We start from the raw sequence: 19,820 nt of genomic DNA on the forward strand, positions 1-19,820 counted from the left end.
TCATAATGAATTTCCCTGCATATTTTGTAATGAATACATTTATTATTTTTATTTTATAAATGAAAAAAACATATTATTTTGTCTTAACAGTAATCCAAAAACTTAAGACCTTCAGTTTACTATGATTTATAAGAAAGAGAAGCAGCCAATTGATTCTCTTTTTAAAGTCGAGTTCAGAGAGTTGTTTTCTAACGACAAAGGAATTTCTGCTGTAATCAATAATAAAATTACATGCTTTTTACAATGCATTTAATTAGAGTGCATCGATGGATATTAACATTTCCTGCACACGCAACAAAGATTTTTCCCTGCATGTCTAATGTAAAACAAACTAACACATGCATCTAGAAATTACTACTAGTTTATTTGTTTTTAGTGACTCAGTAGCGTAGTTTACAGATTCCCTTGGCAAGCAAAATGTCACTGGTTGAATTCCAGCCTGAGACACAAATCCCCTCGGGAGTTATGTCAGGAAGGGCCAAATCAAACATGTGGAACCACCTGCTACAGCAAGTCCTTGTGACAAGGGACGGACACACACAAACACTCAAACACATATATGTTATTTAGAAATTATATTAAAACTCAGTGCTCTGTATTGCATGTCCTATTTACATTGTTGACAGTAGTTCTAGGAATATGAAGTATTTACCAACTTTAAAGGTTAAATTTTGAGCAGTAACTTCATACTTGCTAGTGATCCTAAGATGAATAGTAAGGGCTTTACACACAAACCTGCAATGGATTTAAAAATAGCTGGTGCAACCCAACCCTAATTCACGGTCACACATTTGTCAGTTCCATAAAGCAGATTATATACAGTACATATAACCATATTGCACACTGTGGGAATGAAAACTGCTTTAAAGGTGTATGTTTCTGCTGAATGACTAAATCTGTTCCCTGGAATTTCACTTGTTCTTACCTTAAGGGTTTGCCTTCCCATTGCCACATCTGGTTTCAATCAACGTGAATAAAAACATCTCTCCTTTTAAATTCAAAGGAAGAGAGACATCAGACCAATTTTGTGGGAATCTGTCCCCCATCAAAGAATTTTTACATTTTCACCAGCGTTTTTCTGATTACTCGAGCTGTTGGTTTAGAAAATGGACCGCCTTAAAACCCTTTGGAATCATTCACCTCTAGAAAATTCAACCAAGTAAAACACCAATCTAACAAAGTATTGAACAGGACTAAAAATACCTTGTGTAAGCAGGGTTGTGGCATTTCTCAAAACACAGAACTGGTATGAACGTAGAGGGGAAGAAAACAGAGAGGAACGTTTGCGGCTCTGGTAATAAGACAGCAATAACTATTCACATAACAAACACAAATGGTGAGAACCAACCATGACCAGCTGCTGACTTAATAATAATACATGACCACATGGAGGTCCAGTGCAAACTCAGACCACAAGCGGTATTAGCAAAACTTAAGTAACAGAAAATACTTTTAAACAAAGTAAAAGGTGTCAAGTGTTTCAAAGTAATCCAATACCTCAATTTATAGGTACACTGAATGGAAATGATCATAAATGTACTAGGAGGTCCAACAGCGGAAGAGATCACCAACTTACCCCCATAAGTATATGAAGATGGGCCGTATGGGTTCAAAGCCCCCTGACTGTCAGCACACTGAATTTAGGCAGGAGCTCTAAGAGTGCTGATGCAGCATACCTGGCAGATCCTGGCAGCAGCACTTCAAAGAGCCATGCTACACTTTGAAACCCATCATACTTCACCCCTGTGGTTGCTTTAAGAGCCAGTGCGCTTAACAGTTTCAGTATGTTTGGCACAAGCCATGAGCCCGAACGTAGGGGGGAGGGGGCTTCTGTGTTTTAAGAAACAGAGTCGGGATGAAATCAAGACATTTTATCCTAATATCTTATTAAAGACATTTCATGTAGATAATTCCTAACCAAGGGCTCGGTGTTCCGGGGCCCTCAAGAGCTTTTTGTATTGCAAGAAAACACTAATTTATATTCTCTCTTTAGATTTGTGAAAGTATAATTCTGAAATGTGAATAGCTGAAAGGCAAACCTGAACAAACATTTTTAAATCTTTATTTATAACTCTGGAGATTTAGAATCTCTTTTGCGAGAGCATCGCGGGCCAGTTTATTTTCTGATGAATGAAGTGTTTAAACATGATATGGAAAAGCAAATGCAATGTCTGAAATCACACTGTAACTCTGATCCGTCAGAGGACTGCATCGCTCAAAGCGTGATTTCTGTTATGAATCTATCTGTAAAAATGATATAAGCTATTAATAGTCTCTTTTTAGTTTGTGGGAATAAAAACAGTTTAAAAAGGGAAAAGGCCAGACATTCCAGGAATTCCCTGACAGCTCCATACATAAGGAAGGGCAGGACTGGAAAAACAGAGTCCAAAATCAGGGCCAAGCAGTCTGAGACACTGCCACTCACACATAAGCAAATAAAAGAAGAAGATGACACAGTTAAGGTTTCCCCTCTTTGCCTATAGGTTTATAATCCTGGTCTGGTGCCATAAGCCATGATGATGCGATCATTGTCCTTCTCTTTCCTTCCTCCTATTCTCAGCACAGTGAGACGGGGTGAAGAAGGAGGAATTTCAGTGGGTACCGAGGCGAGAGCCTTGAGTAGACAGACTTTGTGGGTGTTGACATTGTACCACTGCCTCCAGCACCGCTCCAACAGAACGCTTTCAGCTGCCAGCGTGCTTCACGTAACGCCGACACTCAGCAGCCAATTCTACAACTACTTATGTCCACGGAGCACAGTTAAAAAGGGGAACAAAAGACCCAATTCCCTGCCCAAAGGGTGTTGGAAATTCTCATTCCCTTTCCAGAGACAAACTTCTTTAATCTAAGAAATTGTCAGAGGCCTTTAAAAAGTCTTTAGAATGTAATGAGCCTCACCAAACAGGCTTTATACTTACTGTATATACTACACTAAAGCACAGTACTTATAGGTGATTATGCAGACAATCCCCAAGACAGTAGTTTAGCCAAAGGGACACTGAACAGCTTTTCTGAAGCTTTTACAAACATTAATATTGAGAATAGCAAAGAATATTCATGAAAGTTAAACATTAATTTGAATGCTTCAGGCATTCTTAGATTCTGTGTGTCCTGACTCCAACATCTGTGAACATCTCAAACTTAAGTCTGTCAAAGGAAGGACACGCTGTTTACCTTGGCAGTGAACCCCATTGAGACTGTAATGCACTAATCTGTGTCTGCTGCCTCAGGGGAGAGCAAATAAATAGTACACATGAGCACAATGGTGAAACTTGACCGGAAGCAGCACTGAAGCTTTTGCAAAGTAGCAGAGACACCATATGTGCTAAATGCAAAAGCGAGCTAACAGAGAGGTATCTGTGAACCAATTCTGAAGAGTAAATGTAAATAAAGTGTGCTTTCCAGTGCATCTATATCCAACAAATGCAATTTTCAGATGTGGCTAAACCAATTTTTCTTTCAAAGAACAGAGTCGTATTAAAATGCAATTCCAGTCGCTGTGCACCAAAGGTTTGGCCTTCAGCTTTGGGAGCCCATCAGCCTTTTGTTCTTCCTCCTGTTCCTTCACCTCCTCTTCTGCTTCACTGTCAGGGTTTTGGTTAATGTTACTTTACTTACATGTTTGACACTGTCCAAAGTGTTTTATGCCCAAAGTTGAAACCATACAGCTGTCCATCTACTGGTCGTCTTAAATTAGCTTGAGGCCTTTGCTGTACTGGGACTTTATATATGCTTACATTCTGTGCATATACAGACTTTACAATGCAGTCGAAAGCATCTTGGATATCTGGAGTTTTTTGTTGAGAACTCATGTTGGATCCAAACCATTATTCCAAGGGGAGATTATTGTAAGTTATACTTCCTTGGACTCACCCAGTGCTGTTCGGTAGATCTGTTTCAGGGTGAACAGCTCTCACTGGTCCTTGGATTGTAGCAGCTTTAGGGTTCAGTGTGAAGCTCTCTCTGCTCAGCATCTTGTTCGCCAGGTTCAGGTTGGTCAACTGTGGGCAGAGAGGAAGGCTTAAAAACTTGAAGGGAGGATTCATCTTGATTGCATTTTACAAGCATAATGTACTTGTAACCGCACTTTCTGTATAAGTACAACCAAACATCTCACTAATAGTGATCCCATGTCTAAATACAGAGAAGTGAAGTGATGAATGAGATTAGGTGGAACATTGTGTTTCTTCATACGCCAATCACCTCCATCTTTCGTATCTGGGGGCTGTGTGAAATGTACACACAGCACATGGCGCAGCCAGTCTCCGCTCAGCACTAAATCTAAGCGGTCCCCTCCCCCTCCTGCATCCTCAACAGAATCAGCTATCATGACTTTCCAGGCCAACAGTGTTTACAACCACATCAGCACTTGTGTTGCGAAAGCGCCCCAGTACTGCTCTGTGCTAGCCTGGGAATGATGCTCGATGAAATCTAGTGGGAGAATTAAACATAATGCTGCGGTGCTTTATTTACTTTATTTCCTTCTGTGCACTAAAGGACCAATGGGGAAAAAACTGAAGCTGCTGGGCCTTGCATGGCATTAATAAAGAGTGTGTTGGCGTTTTGTTACATAGCTACAGCTCTGGTTTATTGGGGTTTATTAAGGTAGACTGGTCATATTTTTTATAAAGTGTTTAATATAATCTGCAGAAATTAAAACAACCTTTGGAGAACATGTATTATAACATGTCAAGAGACCAAAATGGGAGTATAGATCTGTCAAAAGAAATCTTTTCACTGAAGGCACAAGCTGTGTATGCACATATATGCCCATCAATATATAACAGCCCAGGAGTATATTCACTTCATTGATGTTCAGCATGTCTGGCTTTACTCAATTTCAGTTTCTGTTTTGTATATGTGCCCTAGCATGAGAGTGAGTAATTACGGAGTCAACTGTGCAACAGGGTGTTGTTCATGTTTACAAAGTTCTCCATTTAGTCCAGCAAGTGATTTAATGACTTCAAATCTCAGTCCTGGAAAAAAAAAGCAAAAAGTAAATGTACTCTAAGCCTTTAAGTGCAAAACACTGGACTACTTTACTCTGAAAAATAAGCTGCTGCCATGTTGAGGATTAACTACCGACAGGAAATACAGCAAACACCTTTCAGATAGACAGAATAATATACAGTCATAAGGAAGCCATAAAACTGCCGCCTGTGTGGTCTGGTGCCATCGCAAAAATCTCTGACCGAAAATAAATAAATAAATAATCCAGTGATGCAGAAGAGGAGATGAAGGAACAGGAGGAAGAATGAAAGGTTGATGGGCTCCCAAAGCTGAAGGGCAAACCTTTGGGAAATATGCGACAAGGTGGTGATAGAGACAACCAAGTTGCCACTCCCCTGCTTGGTGCCAATTTGCCACATTCCTTGATTTATAAGCATCAATTACCACAAAAAAAAGAAGAAAAAAAAAGGTGGCTGCTTGTTAAGTATCAACAGAAATCACTCCCCAATGGTGCTTCTGATAATGAGACCTCACACAGAGCTGAGGGGCTGACGCTGCTCACCACTGTTTGGGCCGGCCAGCTTCAAACTCCAGTTCCTAGACCCACCCCCATACCAACCCCAGCCTGCAGACTGCAGGCGAGCTGAAGGCTGAAGAAGGAAGGTGCAGACCCTCGGGCTCCAACAGGTCTGCTGAATGAATAAGCAGTTAGATGCCGCCGATCAGCGTGGGGCCTGAGCCAGGTTTACACATCAACAAAGAGAAATATCAAAGACCTCACAGTGAGAGGACTACTGCAGAGAGGCCAGATTCTTCTTCCTTACATGAACCATTACACAGATCAGTTTACAGTTGCTTAATAACTCAACATAGTTTCTTACTTAAAGTAGTCGTAGCTGTTGAGTCACAGGGCTGCAGAAGCTGAGAGCATAATAAACTTACATGTTGTGTCAGCAGGTTGATGTGACTGGAGCTGGCATAGTGGCGAGCAACCTGCTTGTCTGCCAGTTTCTGCAGGGCTGAGATGAAGGCCTGCTGGTTGGACTGGGCCTGGGCGGTCAGAGTGCTCAACTCCCTGAAAGCTCCCACTGAGTTTGACTTGAGCTTACTGGAAGTGCTCCTCCTGATCACTGAGAAAGAAAAACAAAAAGGAAAAGGTGAGAACATCTTTGTGAATTTGATTCGAAACACCAGCACGCCGTGCAGGAAAGATTACCTTGGCCTGCAGATGTGGGTCTAGAGAGCTTCTGGCTACAGATGTGTGTGGCATTTGGGACGGACGAGGCCGCTGCGGAGCCAGCCATGGATGAGGTAAAGGACTGAATTCTTCTGAGCACCTGTGTCGATGGCCCTGTAGTCGCCGCGTTTGAGCCCGTGGGCGCAGCCGTCCACATGACCCTTGGAGGTTGTGTGACCACATGGGCAGAGGGATATGCGGGAGGGTCAGAAAGACTCTCAGAATGGCAGAGGTGAGACTTTGCCAAGGACTGTGCATAAGATGGTGGCTGAGGAGGTGGAGGCGGCGGTGGACAGTGAAGAGGCAGGGATGCAGGAGAGCAGTGCTGCAGATGATTGTGCATGCAGTCCAAGGTCACAGGAAAACTGGAGCGGTGTTGAGACGACTGGACTTCTGGCTGGGTTTTAACCATTCTTACTTCAGCCTGTATGTCTTCAGGCAGCAAACAAAAAGAAGGCTGACCATCAGTGGCCTTATTGTCTGAGTCGGAGCTGACCTGTTTCCCTGTTAGGAGCGACAACTCTGAATCCGCTTCCACGGCCAAAGCTGTTCAAGGGAGGAAATAAGCCAGAGCTCCTTTATCATCAGTTAGTCATTCCTCAGCTCTGACACACATTTGTTTTCCCGCAGTAAGTTCTAATCATTTGAAGCTGACCTTTTCTTCACCCCAGAAGACTCAATCTTTTTTCCTTTCACTGTTCTAGATTCACAAATCTAAACAGTTCCTGTTTACTATGCTTGAATGATAAAAAAATTAAAACATGAACCAGATGTACAGTAAAAAAAACAAAAAGTATACATGGGAAAAGAAACAAGAAACTCACATTTAGAATTATCACAGTTTCCTGAATCTCTTGAAGCATTTACTTCACGAACATCTTTCTTAATGCCTCTGACTTTTGTTCCTAGGAAGACGGTGGCCGATTTATTTTTCTGCGTGTAGAATGTCAGTACTTCCTCCAGGTCGTTTTCACTGTTAGTTCAAGAAGAAAAAAAAAGACATGAAATAAATGTGTGTAGCAGAAAACTTGGCTCAAAAAAGTTGAGCCAAATCACTAACCTGGCTGCACTGATGTACTCTTGAAACACTTTAGGATTAACACAACGCTCCTCTTTACTTTCCTGTTTTTTCACCATATGTTCAGTTTCCTGGGAACATAGAGAAAAGAACAGAACTGCAGATGTACTTTGACTGTTGGAAATAAACAGCTCAATGTCCTTTGTGTTTCAAGCACCTCTCTGAATTGTAATTCTGCAATGACGCCACAGTCTGGGAAGGGGTACCTTGTTATAACAGTGGATAAACTCCCCTAACTGATGGGACAGGATGCGTCTGCGGTCTTGGAGTGGTAACTGCCGACTGGGCAAGACTACCTTTATGTCTTGTTGAAGGTTACTGGCTGCTCTTCTCAGAAAGCGAATAACCAGCTCCTGTAAAGACAAAGAAAAAAAACTTTTAACATCAGTTTCCCATATCACTGATTCATTGAGCCGTCTCTGTCGTCTTAACTCTGGGTCTGACTCACTTTAAAACACTTTTGAATTTAAAGATCAGAGATAGGCACGATTTTACACTGATTTTTCTCAAGTGTTTTGAGGTTGCTGATGATGATGATGATGTATGCCATTACAATGCAGACTTTCCAAACAGACTCTCTTTGACAGAGTCCACGTTTTCCTTCTATGCGGCTACAAATGCCACGTGCAGATTTCCACGGTGCAGATGAGTAACAGAGGAATAATAAGGGAAACTGACATGCACACATACATACAGAGAAAACAAAGTTACAGAGTGTTCGATTGCTTTCATTTTTTACAAGGAGTTTAAAAAAAATGCTATAGCTGTACCATTTGATCGTTGCCATTGTCGGGCCAAGCTGAGATGGTGTTGTCTCTGCTTTCTGCTAACAGTCTTTGCTGGACTCGCTGCAGGTAAGAGGAAAAAGCAATACGAGCCTGCACTTTGCTGAAGAGGAGAGGTAAAAGCAGAAAAGAGAGAGGAAAAAGCATCAAAGGCAAAGCAAATATAAAGCAATGAAAAATATAAATATGCAACAATAGCTGATAACAGAATGCTGTTGGAACACAGTGCATCTTGTCTGTATCTTGTCCTGTATCAGTATCAAAATGACAAACTGTCTTCGTGGCTCAGGTGAACCTGGAGAGAGTACTGCCAGAACACTGTAGCTGTCAAACACAAACAAAGACATGCTATACTATAATTTCCCAGCTTCGTGCACAGTCCTGGCAAGCACTAAGGAATTTCTACAAACTCAGACTTGTTATCGTAATTCTTCCTGAAATTATAATTTCAGGCACACGTTTGAAATGACAGGAGACTGCAGCCTTTGTTGAGTCTAAGTACAGCAGTGAAAGCATATTGTATCTGCGTGTCTTTATTTAAAGAAAAGTGAGTGTCTTGATCCTCAGCAAATTTTGAACCCTTTACATCTGCTTTTATACCATTTTCAAACAATGACTGTTTACTTGTAGCTCAGGAAAAGGAAAGCTATAGCTTCATGTACTAGACTATGGCACTGCCTGTGCTAATAAACCAACGTTTATTTACTAGACAGTCACAAACTACTTAAATTGCGGGACCTTCTGCAGACCCATCATGAACCTTAACACTTTTTCATGCCCCCTTTTACTGAAGTGCCATGTGCTTCAATCTAAGTTAAAACTGTGTTTTCATCAAAGCAGAAAAAGTTAAAAAGTAAACTATTATGTCTGGACTCAATGGCGTACAAGAATAACACTGACTTTTGTTGAGGCCCAGCCAGTCAGAGGTAGTGAGAGGAATTAAAACATCAACACGTGTAAATGTTCGTCCTCGGTTCTACCTGCAACTTCACAGTACTCCTTACTCAATGAGGACGAATGGGAGCAGCAGCCCAGAATGCAAACTGACCTGAGTTCCCAGCCCTGTTGAAGGATGTTGAGCAGGTTGACTGTAGGGCTGGCATTGTGCACGGCTGCCTCTGAGCTGGACTGAGCCTTACTGTGGCATCGCTCCAGTGGTGTGGCCACTTGTTTTCTTTGCTCTGCTACCAAAGCCTTGTGTGAGACTGGCTCAAGAACTTGTTTCACCTCCTCCTGAGCACACTCCTCTCCCTCCTGACTGCTGTTCTCAGTCAGGGAGGCCTTGGATTCCTTCCCTGAGGTATGCAGCACAGCAAGAAAAGACAAATGTCAGTTGCATCACTGGCATTTGGGATAAAATACACACATACACTCAAAATAGGCTTTTTATTGTTGCTGCAATGAAATGAACTCATACAGAGTCATATTTGGCCAACCTTACCGTGACACAGGGGAGTTATTTATTGGAACCAAAAGTGCATTAGCATGAGATGTTGTTCTACTTAGCTACACTCTTCCTAGTTTTGGGGGGAAAAAAAGTTATTTCAAACTGAAGAAGGAAAAAAAAAAAAGAACACATTGAGTTTACCCGATTTTTTCTTCCTTGCAGCAGAGCCATGAGTCAGGTGGCGCTGTCTCCTCTTTCGTGCCTCCAGAGACAGCAGCTTCCTCTCATACTGGACAACGTGACAGCCATGGACCACGTCCACCTGCAGCTGCACATTCCCATTCACATTCCTGCGAGGCAGAGCAAGACGTGTCAACGCAATGATAATAACAACAAGAATAATGATTTATATGGATATTATCAACGAGTACAAAGCAGAGAAACAGCTGTAAATTTCAACTTTAAGTTAGGTACTGCAGCAGCAACCATCTCCCTGAACTCACTACCTAATGAATATGGAAAATCTTAGCTTAGTCGGGGGACAACTCTCCAGTCAATACAGTCAAACCTGTGGTTAAATTTTGAAAGCGTGCGCAGATTCAAATAACCTAAATGAACGTTGTACTACAATAACAAAAATGCGGTTCAATAAATCGGCACAATTCATCTGTGACTATCTTTCCCTTCCTGCCCCCGAATCGATGCCACAATGCCACATAGACACAGGCGCGCGCTGGAAAAGCTGACTGTGTGTCATCTATTCAGCTGTTCGTCTCACCTATCCAGTCAAAAGACCAAACAAATGCCACGTTACAATCCCACCATTTCCACAAACTGATGGAGAGATTTATTTCCCATCCCGACCACAATGGAAATGCTTACCTTCCATGGAAAAGTCTGTTCGCCAACACGAAGTTCATTGATGTCTTGGACTCCAGATATCCTCTGAGAGAAGAAGATAATAAGCAAATTACAATAATCATAAAGGCAGGGGCCCCAGTGAGCTCCGGCGTCTTTATTTGTGGCAAATGTGTTAAAAATGAGACTTCTGTGATACTGTGGAAGCAACGGGTATTAACTGCACCAATAGCTCCCCAGACCGTTCAATAAAACGCTTTTAAAAATGCCATAAAATACCCTGCTGCTAACGGAGGTTTAATCATGCAACTAATCCTCATATAGGAATATAAATTTTAAGCACAATGATGGATTTCCTCTCTTAATAGGAGTTTAATAGCATTTTAATATAAAGTCACTGTGGGATCATTTTTTTTGGAACGTAGACTCCAACAAGTTTCCAGTGACTCTGGAGCTATATCGCAGTTTGGTGGTTGAATTAGCAAATGCAAACAGGAGTCGCTTAGTCTGGCTTTAAGCTAAATGTCCTGCTTATCTGAGCACAGTATCAGTAATGAGTAACATTACAGACAAACTTCCCTTGCGGCCTACAAGGGATCTGTCTGTTCTTTCCTGGCTCAGATTACCCATAGAGCTCCCATGTATCCGCGGTGGGGAAGATCCTAATGAAACCTCCTCGTCTTTCATACTCTTCCTTTATCCTCCACAGCACTCTGATCTATATTAGTGAAGGAAAGTAAAATAACATCTATTAAAAAAAGAAGCAATGTTTATACAGAAAAAATACAGTTACACAGCCTATACTAAAAGTACTTTACACAACATCTTTATTAAGACCTTACCTCCTCAACAGTTAGGTTCAGAGTGCTGTCTCCTTGGCCATGCTTAGCTCCTCGCTTGTCCTTAAGATCCTCGGTTTCTGAGATGTTGGTTGACGTCGGCCTCTGTCGCTACAAGAAGCGGAGACAATGCAAACAGTTTTCGATAAAAACTGTGTAATATGTTTCCTCTTTTCAATCCAGTTTTGTTAAAGCAAATCAGGTGCTTCATAATCAGGATGAACAAAAGGCCGTAAGGGTAACAAATGCTTTCTTTTGAAAAACAATCCACAAAAATCTATTTGTATGTTAAGTTGAAAATGTAGAAGCTACATCACAGATAACCAAAACCCCGTTCTCCTCTTTTGTCTTCGCCGCAGAAATAGAGTGCTTTTGTTAAGCAGTGGCATTTCTGGTTGTCTCCCTGCTGCATGCACTACTAGGCTGTGACTGACAACTTTGGCATGCAGTTTTGGAACTCGGGCCAGATAGAGGGGCACAGCCCTGCATGATCACATATAAAATTTGTCATCTGAATAGCAGGGGGATTATATTTAATTACCCTGACACGGATGGTGGGGATACAAAGGCAGCCAAAAAGTGACAAGGCTTAATCCCTCAGAAAAGGTCTCAACTGTTGCCCCTGATCAGAGTGAAGGGATAGGACAGGTTCTCTATGGGCCCCTGAAGTTCTTCAACAGCTAGTGTTTGGCTTGATTTAGGTGTGCTTGAAGTATCGGGAAGAAAGTTTTTCGACTCATTACGCAAAGTAGCGCATTGCGGCTTGTTAAGTGCTTTTGCTAAAGAAGCTTTGATTAAAAATGCAGCATTAAGGATTTATATAAGCCATCTGTCTGTCCCTGTGAAAAATTGCTTTAGCCACATAATCAAATAAGCAAAAAGCAGCAAGCGATTTCTTACCGGTAATGAAACAGGCATCAGGGAATTGCAAAGGGACAAAGCAAAGGAAGATTAATACGTCTGAGTCAACAAAAAAAAAAGCTTACCACTCTGCTGTGTGTAGTGGCTGGATGTGCAGAAAAAAGTTTCTAAGAGGAAATGGGTGAACACACTGCATCAGCATTGAGCCTGTATCAAGGCCCATACAGACAACATCCAAACCACATCAACATACAACAATGAAACATTGTTACTTTATGTCTAAACAGGCCTTTTACACAATATAAGGTGGAGCAGAAATCTGTCTGATTTAGTAATATCCCTCCAGCAGGTCCTTTGCCAAATCTTAGTGCAGTAGTCGAGTGGAGGTAGCCAAGTGTATTAGCTGTTGTGGCATCATTAGGCAACAAGGCCTAGAGAGAGCATTAGTCACTTGATTAGAAATGATAAAACAATAAGCCACTGAGAGTGTAGCACTTACAAACTGAGGTCACTCAAACACTGTAATTGCATTAGCAGTTGTTTTGCATTACAGTGAATTTTCCATTAGGGTAAGAGAAGAGCTCAGTGGCAGTGGCAGGAATGTAGTGTAACTAACAGAGACATGAAGACAAGAATGGGAATGTTTCACAAGGAAGGGTGAATGAGTGCAATGCTTGGCTTGACAGTTGTGTGTGCGTGTGTGCGTGCATGTGTTCGCGTGTGTGCTGGTGTCCACCACTACCTGTGTTCTTTGGTCAGAGCGAGGCTGTCTCGACAGGGGGTCCTGACACACAAAGCCTGCAGGGATACAGAAGAGCCATAAAGGGGCATGTTTATGACATCAGGTCTTAAATATGTTACATTCCCATGACCTTCATGTATTGCATCAACTTCTTAATGTTTGTGCAAGAAACCAATGTGGAGCATAGACCGACAGAAAGGCAATAAATATCATGCTATATCAAATACATGATTTTTTTAAAAATACATTTAGGTCAGAAAGAAGTGTTTCAAAATAGGGACCCACTGCAGCATAATGCAACCCAGGGGCCTGGGTTGCATTATGCATTATGGTGTCACATTATGGTGTGACTGTAGCTTGTTTCTTAAGCTACAGTCACACCATAGAAAACAGTAGCTGGAGATCACTGTACAACTAAAATTACTGCGACTATATGCAAGGAACTTGTAATATTGTTGCCTTTGAAATGCCTGCTTTGAAGATGGGGAGTTGGTCGGTGACTACTCGAGGACAGTTGACAACTTTGGTGCATCAAGATGAGTTAGTAGAGTTAGTCCATTATGAGTTTACAACTGAACAGGGTTAGGTTGGCAATTGCATGCAATGTGTTTGGGATAAATTGGTAATTAAATGTGAGGAATTAGGAAAAATCAGCTATTTAACAGCAAATTGGCAAAGATGCTCAGCTGCCTTTCTTTTACATAAGAATATAACTACTTTAAACCAGTTGGGAACAAGCTGAGCCAAGTCTCCTGCAGATGAATTCTGCTCATCAATGCAGACTGATTCATAGTGATTGCAAGAACTGTTTTTGTTTATAAATTAAACATTATTATTTTCAAACCTTTGCGACTCTGTGTGAGACTGATTCTAACCCTGCCTGGTACAAGGTTACTGGGGTCACACCGTTGAGGAAGCATGAAAGTGCTTGGTGGCTAAACTTTAGTCCATTCGGCCCATTCAGACAAAGCCCAAAGAGGCAACATGTGCCCACCTTCTTTTGGGTTCACCACCCGCAGAAGGCACTACAGGGTTCAGGTGCAATGTATGGTGGGTGGGTGACTTTCAAGGGTGGAGGCCTTGGCAGTCTGATCTCTAGCTGGTGAAATAAGCTCTTTGGACACGGAACGCCACCTCTCTGATGGGGAAAGAGCCTGAGCTAATGTGTGAAGTTGAAAGATACCCGCTAGATATAGTTGGGCTCACCTGAACACACATCTTGGGTTCTAGAACCAATCTATGGGACTCTGCTCCAATCTGGAGTTTCCCTCGAGGAGAGGCAGCAGGTAGGGGCACTAGTATCCCCCCCAGGTCCCTGCCTATGCTGGGGTTTTCCCTGGTGGGCAAAACAGTTACTTTCCACCATGTGTTTAGGTTAAGGATAGGAAACTGAATGTCATTTACACTTCTTGCAGATAATGGGTGTGGTGCTCAAGGGTGGGGACTCCATTTTCCTCCTGGGAGAATGTGGCTCTATTGGCTTCATCAGGTGGTGGCCTCCAGATTGCACTGGAGTAGGTTGGAGCTGAGTGTGAAGCAGCAGAAATGTGAATTGGCACCCCAAGTCTGAATCCATGGTTCTCAGCAGGAAAAGGGTGGTGTGCCAACTCCAGGTCAAGAACAAGATGCTGCCCCAAGTGGAGGAGTTTAATATCTTAGGATCTTGTTCACGAGTGATGGGAAAGAGACGTGTGACAGTAAAGGGACCAAAAGAAAAAGACCGTGGATACAACAGTGTAAATGAGCTTCTGGCAAAAGATGAATGGGCTCTACCTTAGTGAATTCAGTCATTTACTGTAGGAGGGATTCAGAGTAGAGCCATTACTCCTCCACATCGAAAGGAGGTTCGGACATCTGTTCGGACAGGCACCCCTTGGGCGCCTCCTGTGCAAGGTCTTCTGGGCATGTACTACCATGAGGAGCCCCTGATCCAGACATGCTGGAGAGATTACATCTCTCAGCTGGCCTGGGAACATCTCCGTATTCCTTCAGATGAGCTGGAAGAGGTACCTGGGTTACTCAAGCCAGCTCCAGATAAGTGGCAGAAAATGGATGGATGGAAGAATCCATGGGCAATGTCAATGATGGACTGTGCCATACAGTGCAGAGGCAAACCAGGAAGATAGAACGTTTTTTAGTTGTTGCCCCAAGCAAGCGACTTTATACTTAAAAAAATAACAATGTATATTCTGTTCCATTTCAGAGGTATTACTCAGTGGATTGCCTCTTTTATATGCATTCTTTGGTTACTAGTCTTTATGCAAAGCTAAGCTAACAAGCTTAAGAGTGGTACTTATATTACAAATGTGTTTTCTCCAAAATGTTAAACTTTCACACACTGCAGTGAATTTACAGTATATAGTGTTTTTAAGATTTTACTTTACATTTACGATTCATCGTGTTAAATTTCTTAGCAAGACGTTCCCACCCTGTCTAAAAGATTTAAATCTAGAATCTTTTGTTTATTGATTCCCACATTCCTTCATAGCTAACTAGTGGTCACAGTGACCTTTTAAATAAATAGGTTTATGTTCTATCTTGCTCTCACACTTTGGGTGAATTAAATCTATTGACAGCTTAGAGCTCTGGGCTATTTATTCTACCTCATCCAAGCCGTCAGGTAAGTTTCAGGCACCCACCATGCTCTTGCCTAAACACGGCAATTATTACAAACACTGGTGACAGAGAACTGACAGCTACATGCAGGCAGAAAATTAATGCAAATGGAATGCTGTCATTATTTACAGGTCTGGGAGGCAGCCCAAGTGTTATCAGCCAACAGCGCCTTAGTTTGTTTGGTACATAATAGATGTGCTATGTTTTACATGCCACCGCTTATTTTCCCCAGACGCGCAGTAATGTCTCCGTCCAAAGATAACTGGCAATTTATGATTCTACTCTTTCATTTAATTAGCCAGTGGAGAGGGTTTCAAGCCACAGTATGGCCTAGGGTTAAGACGCACATGCACATGTGTGCACACATTCACTCACATGGGCGTAATCACCACTCCTTTAATATCATTAGGCTGTGACCACAGATAGACTTAATGGTTCGGTGCCATTTTAGATGGACGCCTGCTAATCAGTATGCTCTGTGTAAAATATAACTGGTAACAAGGATAAAGAAGAGTATTAAGTAAAGTTAAATAATCAAGATCTTTTTTCCCCATGTATACGGATTTATTTTGTATCTACAAAGAAAAGATTAAAGTCTAAAACTATGTGGGCTCCTATAGTTTCATATCTGAAGTCTTCATCTACATGAGAATTTATAATTAAGAAGGGAGGAAACATAACAAAGACACAGTATCTCTCTTTCCCTGCAGCAAACATTAAAAAAACAATTTTGATCTCTGCCTTGTGCCAGGCTTAATGACCACAAAAAAGTAGGCCTACATTAACGTTTTTTGTCTGCAAGTCATTTAATGTCAATTAATGAAGGCTACGATTTGTTCTTTCAACAGTGGAGCACCCATTAGGAAGCCATACAGCTATTTTTGGCACTTTGCAAAACTCAACTCGTGGAATGCAGGAAAACATTAAGCATTAAACAATAGTCGACTGTCTCCACTTGAAACCTGCTGGTTAAAAGAAGCAACTAGCAGTTATGGCTTTTAGTGACACTAGCACAGAAAAAAAGCATACTTGCAGCACTTTTCATTTCATGTTAGCCTCACCAAAATAATGTCTTTTTCCCAAATATATACTTGTGCAATAAATGCTCACTGAATGATCTCTTAATTGTGCCTAAGTATTTTTCCATCCAGAGCTTAAGCATGAGTAATGCAAAATTTAACCTTAAAGAACATCTAAATCTTCAGTTAAATTTGTTTATAGGCTCTGAATCCTTGTTACTCAACAGTTAATCTAGCTTCATTCTGCATTGCGATTTGTATATTGATGGCTTACTGTAGGTGTGGAACGTCAGCCTTATAGTATTTTTAAGATTCATACTGATACGATATTTGGCGATTTAAAAATTCAATACATTGAAAGATATGTTTTTTTCTTTTAGAGACATAAAACATAAACAGATTTTGCTAATATTTTTTATGTGTAGTTATTTATAACTCCTTATTAGGATAATATGAAAATGCAATATAAAAATAATCTTGTTTTGTTGTCACAAGTTGTGAATTATAACAACTATTCTTTTTGACTTTAGTCAGATCCATGCCTACAAAGTTCCAAAAAGGCTCCCTTAATTGCCCTTTTAACATTGTTAACATGTACCAATGCAACTGTTTGCTTTAAACCTGACATCTGTTAATGTTTACTTTTTCCCCATAACTTTTAATGTTGATATTCTCCCAAGATTTGTCCTTTGATTTTTATTTAGTGGCTGATAATATAACTGGAGATACAGACATGTAAATGGACTGGTACTTATATAGCTCTTTTCTATTTAAGCACTCAAAGTGTTTTCTCACTACAAGCCCCATTCACCAATACATGTACACATTCTTACAAGGGCTTTTATCTATGCCTAAGCACTTGCTTCCTAATAGTCAAACACCAATGTGTGAGGTATCAGGGCCTGAGGCTACTTGAATTCACCAGCATTTCCTATGCTAGTCTACATCAAGCTCAAAGTGCACATTTTAAATGAAGTGATTGTCTATAAAGTCCACCCACTTGTGCAAAACTGTGGAATTAAATATAAGCTGCATTCATTCCTGCCGGATGCACTCACCCACAAGTGAAAACATGTCTGCAATCATGCTGGCCTTTATCTTTAGATCCAAGGGAGCATCACTGTAAATAAGCAGATTTCACAAACAAAAACATTATTGTCATATAATGTCAGACTAAAATGCTCATCAGTTGAGTGCCTTCAACATGGCACTGAAATTAGGAACATTTTACAACCTTGAGATGATTTAAAAAAAACACCTACAGCTTTACATTTTGCTAGGAAAATGAGAAATCGCTTAAAACATGCAGACATAAATACAGTATATAAAAGTGTGGCGTGGGTGTGGTCGCTGGCCGGCTGCAGAGGAGGGGTGACGCAGTGAGCTCCCGGGGCGGCGCAGGGGCGGGGTGAACAGGTGTGCTGAGAAGTGAAGGTGATTGTCACTCTTTATATGTTCGCAGTGACAGTCGGAGGTGGAAGAGCGGACGTGACAGCAGAGAGCGGGAGTGACTGTGTCTCAGTGAACTGAAAACCACAGTATTAATAAAAGTATTGCTGTCCTCACACCTGTGTCCCGTGGATGCTTTACAGGACAAACGTTACACTGGTGCCAAAACCCTGGTGCGATGTCCGATCCCCAGCCTGCTCCACCTGCTCCCGGGCGGCTCTGCCGCCCGCCCAGCCGCCCGCCCAACCGCTGCAGGTCTTGGGCCAGATGATGTTGGACGGCTCGTCAGGGTGCCGCGCAGGACCACCAGCTGGCGTTGCTTCGCCAGCAATCGGAGCAGCAGACCGCGGCTCTGGGGCAGCAGACCACGGCTCTGGGGCAGCTGCTGGGGACTGCGGCCGCGCCGGCGCCCCCCCCTCCACTGTCGGTGACGTTGCACCAGATGTGGAGGATACGCTGGTGTTCATCGAGGCTTTCCAGGCCACGGCGGTGGCCTGTCGCTGGCCGGAGGAGGAATGGGCCGCCCGGCTGCTGCTGCTTCTGTCAGGCGAGGCCCAGACAGCGGCACTGAGCTTGCCCCCCGGCTCGCAGGGGGTGTTTGAGGATGTGTGCCAGGCGGTGCTGGATCGTTTGGGCCTCTCCCCGGAGGATTACCGCCGTCAATTCCGGGCCAGCAGGATTACGGGAGGGGAGCGGCCGTTTGCATGTGCTCGGCAGCTGGAGGATGCGGCAGCGAGGTGGCTGCGATCGGGCCCCTCGGCTGGGGAGGCTCGGATGCTGAATCTGATTGTCCTCGAGCAGTTCGTGGGGGGCCTGCCCAAGGCAACGGCTCGTTGGGTCCGCTGCCACCGCCCGGCGGATCTGATGGCGGCGGTTACGCTGGCGGAGGACCATCTGGCAGCCAACCCGGGACCCAGCCGTGAGGAGCCACGGCGGAGCGCTCGTATTCCGCCGCCCAGGCCACCGGTGGCGGCGTCACAGCGGAGGGATGGTGGCCCTGTGGGAATGGAGCAGGCAGCGGGGTGGAGCCTCAGGAACCCGTTCCGGCCGCTGCTTCCCACCAGAACCCCGGCGTCTGTGCGGCTCCCCGTTGCTCCGGGGAAACCTCGGCGGCCGCCGGGGTTCTGGTGGGAAGCAGCGGCCGGACTGCTGGAAGTGTGGGCGGCCGGGGCACCTGCGCCGAGAATGTCCGCTCATGGGCAGGTGTTCCGTGTTGCCGGCGCTCCAGCGCCCGCCCCCGGTCCAGGAGGGACGTACCGCGTGCCGGTAAGGTGTCAAGGGGGTATTCGCCATGCTTTGATGGACACGGGCTGCGCGCAGACCCTGGTCCACCAAAGTTTGGTTTGCCATTGTTGGAGGCTGACTGGGTGGAGGTTAAATGTGTGCATGGGGATATTCACAAGTACCCGGTAGTGTCACTGTTGCTGAAATTCAGGGGCAAAACGCATAGAGTGAAGGCGGCGGTTAGCCTGCGCCTGTCGCATCCCCTTATTTTGGCTACAAATTGGCCGGGGTTCCACAGCTTACTGGGGCAGTACGCGGGGATGCGATTGCGGTCTGTGAATTTATGTAACGTTTGCGCGGCGCTCAGCGGTGACGCGGGGTCGACCGACACTGACTCTGGGGGGGAGGAGGTGGCGAGGACTTCCACGGAAGCCCCAGTGCCTCCCGTTGTGCACCCCACGGAAGATTTTCCACTAGAGCAGTCTCGGGACGACACCCTACGCTCAGCCTATGACCAAGTGATGGATATTGATGGTCGCTTGATGCGCCCTGACACTGCGCGGACTTACCCTCATTTCCAATTGCGGAACAATCGGCTTTATCAAGTGAGCCGCGACACTCCGCACACAGTTGTTGGTGCCGCAAAGCCACCGGGAAACGATTTTCCAGGCGGCTCATTCAAACCCCATGGCAGGGCATTTGGGTTGTGAAAAAACTCTGGAGTGCATAATGGCCCGATTCTATTGGCCGGGCATTTGGGCCGACGTGCGCCGCT

The 19,820-nt window shown here is 43.6% G+C and overlaps 1 protein-coding gene across 7 annotated transcripts in view; it reads right to left on the reverse strand.

The window, feature by feature from the left end:
• The window catches only part of ttll5 (tubulin tyrosine ligase-like family, member 5), a 69,437-nt gene that overhangs the window by 24,453 nt on the left and 25,164 nt on the right, over window positions 1–19,820 (reverse strand). For 6 of the 7 annotated variants that reach the window (XM_084914211.1, XM_084914207.1, XM_084914210.1 and 3 more), the window contains exons 14-28: window positions 17,431–17,492; window positions 12,738–12,793; window positions 12,121–12,162; window positions 11,138–11,245; window positions 10,922–11,013; window positions 10,320–10,382; window positions 9,639–9,787; window positions 9,099–9,345; window positions 8,036–8,153; window positions 7,472–7,618; window positions 7,248–7,336; window positions 7,012–7,160; window positions 6,167–6,733; window positions 5,893–6,080; window positions 3,874–4,001 (exon numbers count right to left, since the gene is read on the reverse strand). In XM_084914211.1, the coding sequence (XP_084770337.1) occupies window positions 3,874–4,001; window positions 5,893–6,080; window positions 6,167–6,733; window positions 7,012–7,160; window positions 7,248–7,336; window positions 7,472–7,618; window positions 8,036–8,153; window positions 9,099–9,345; window positions 9,639–9,787; window positions 10,320–10,382; window positions 10,922–11,013; window positions 11,138–11,245; window positions 12,121–12,162; window positions 12,738–12,793; window positions 17,431–17,492 (2,205 nt within the window). The remainder of the gene's footprint in view (window positions 1–3,873; window positions 4,002–5,892; window positions 6,081–6,166; window positions 6,734–7,011; window positions 7,161–7,247; window positions 7,337–7,471; window positions 7,619–8,035; window positions 8,154–9,098; window positions 9,346–9,638; window positions 9,788–10,319; window positions 10,383–10,921; window positions 11,014–11,137; window positions 11,246–12,120; window positions 12,163–12,737; window positions 12,794–17,430; window positions 17,493–19,820) is intronic. The other variant, XM_084914212.1, reaches the window with a different exon arrangement.

This window comes from Perissodus microlepis, chromosome 19 (genome assembly GCF_051167445.1).
Source record: "Perissodus microlepis isolate ML-2025 ecotype Zambia chromosome 19, ASM5116744v1, whole genome shotgun sequence".
NCBI classification, from domain to species: Eukaryota; Metazoa; Chordata; class Actinopteri; order Cichliformes; family Cichlidae; genus Perissodus; species Perissodus microlepis.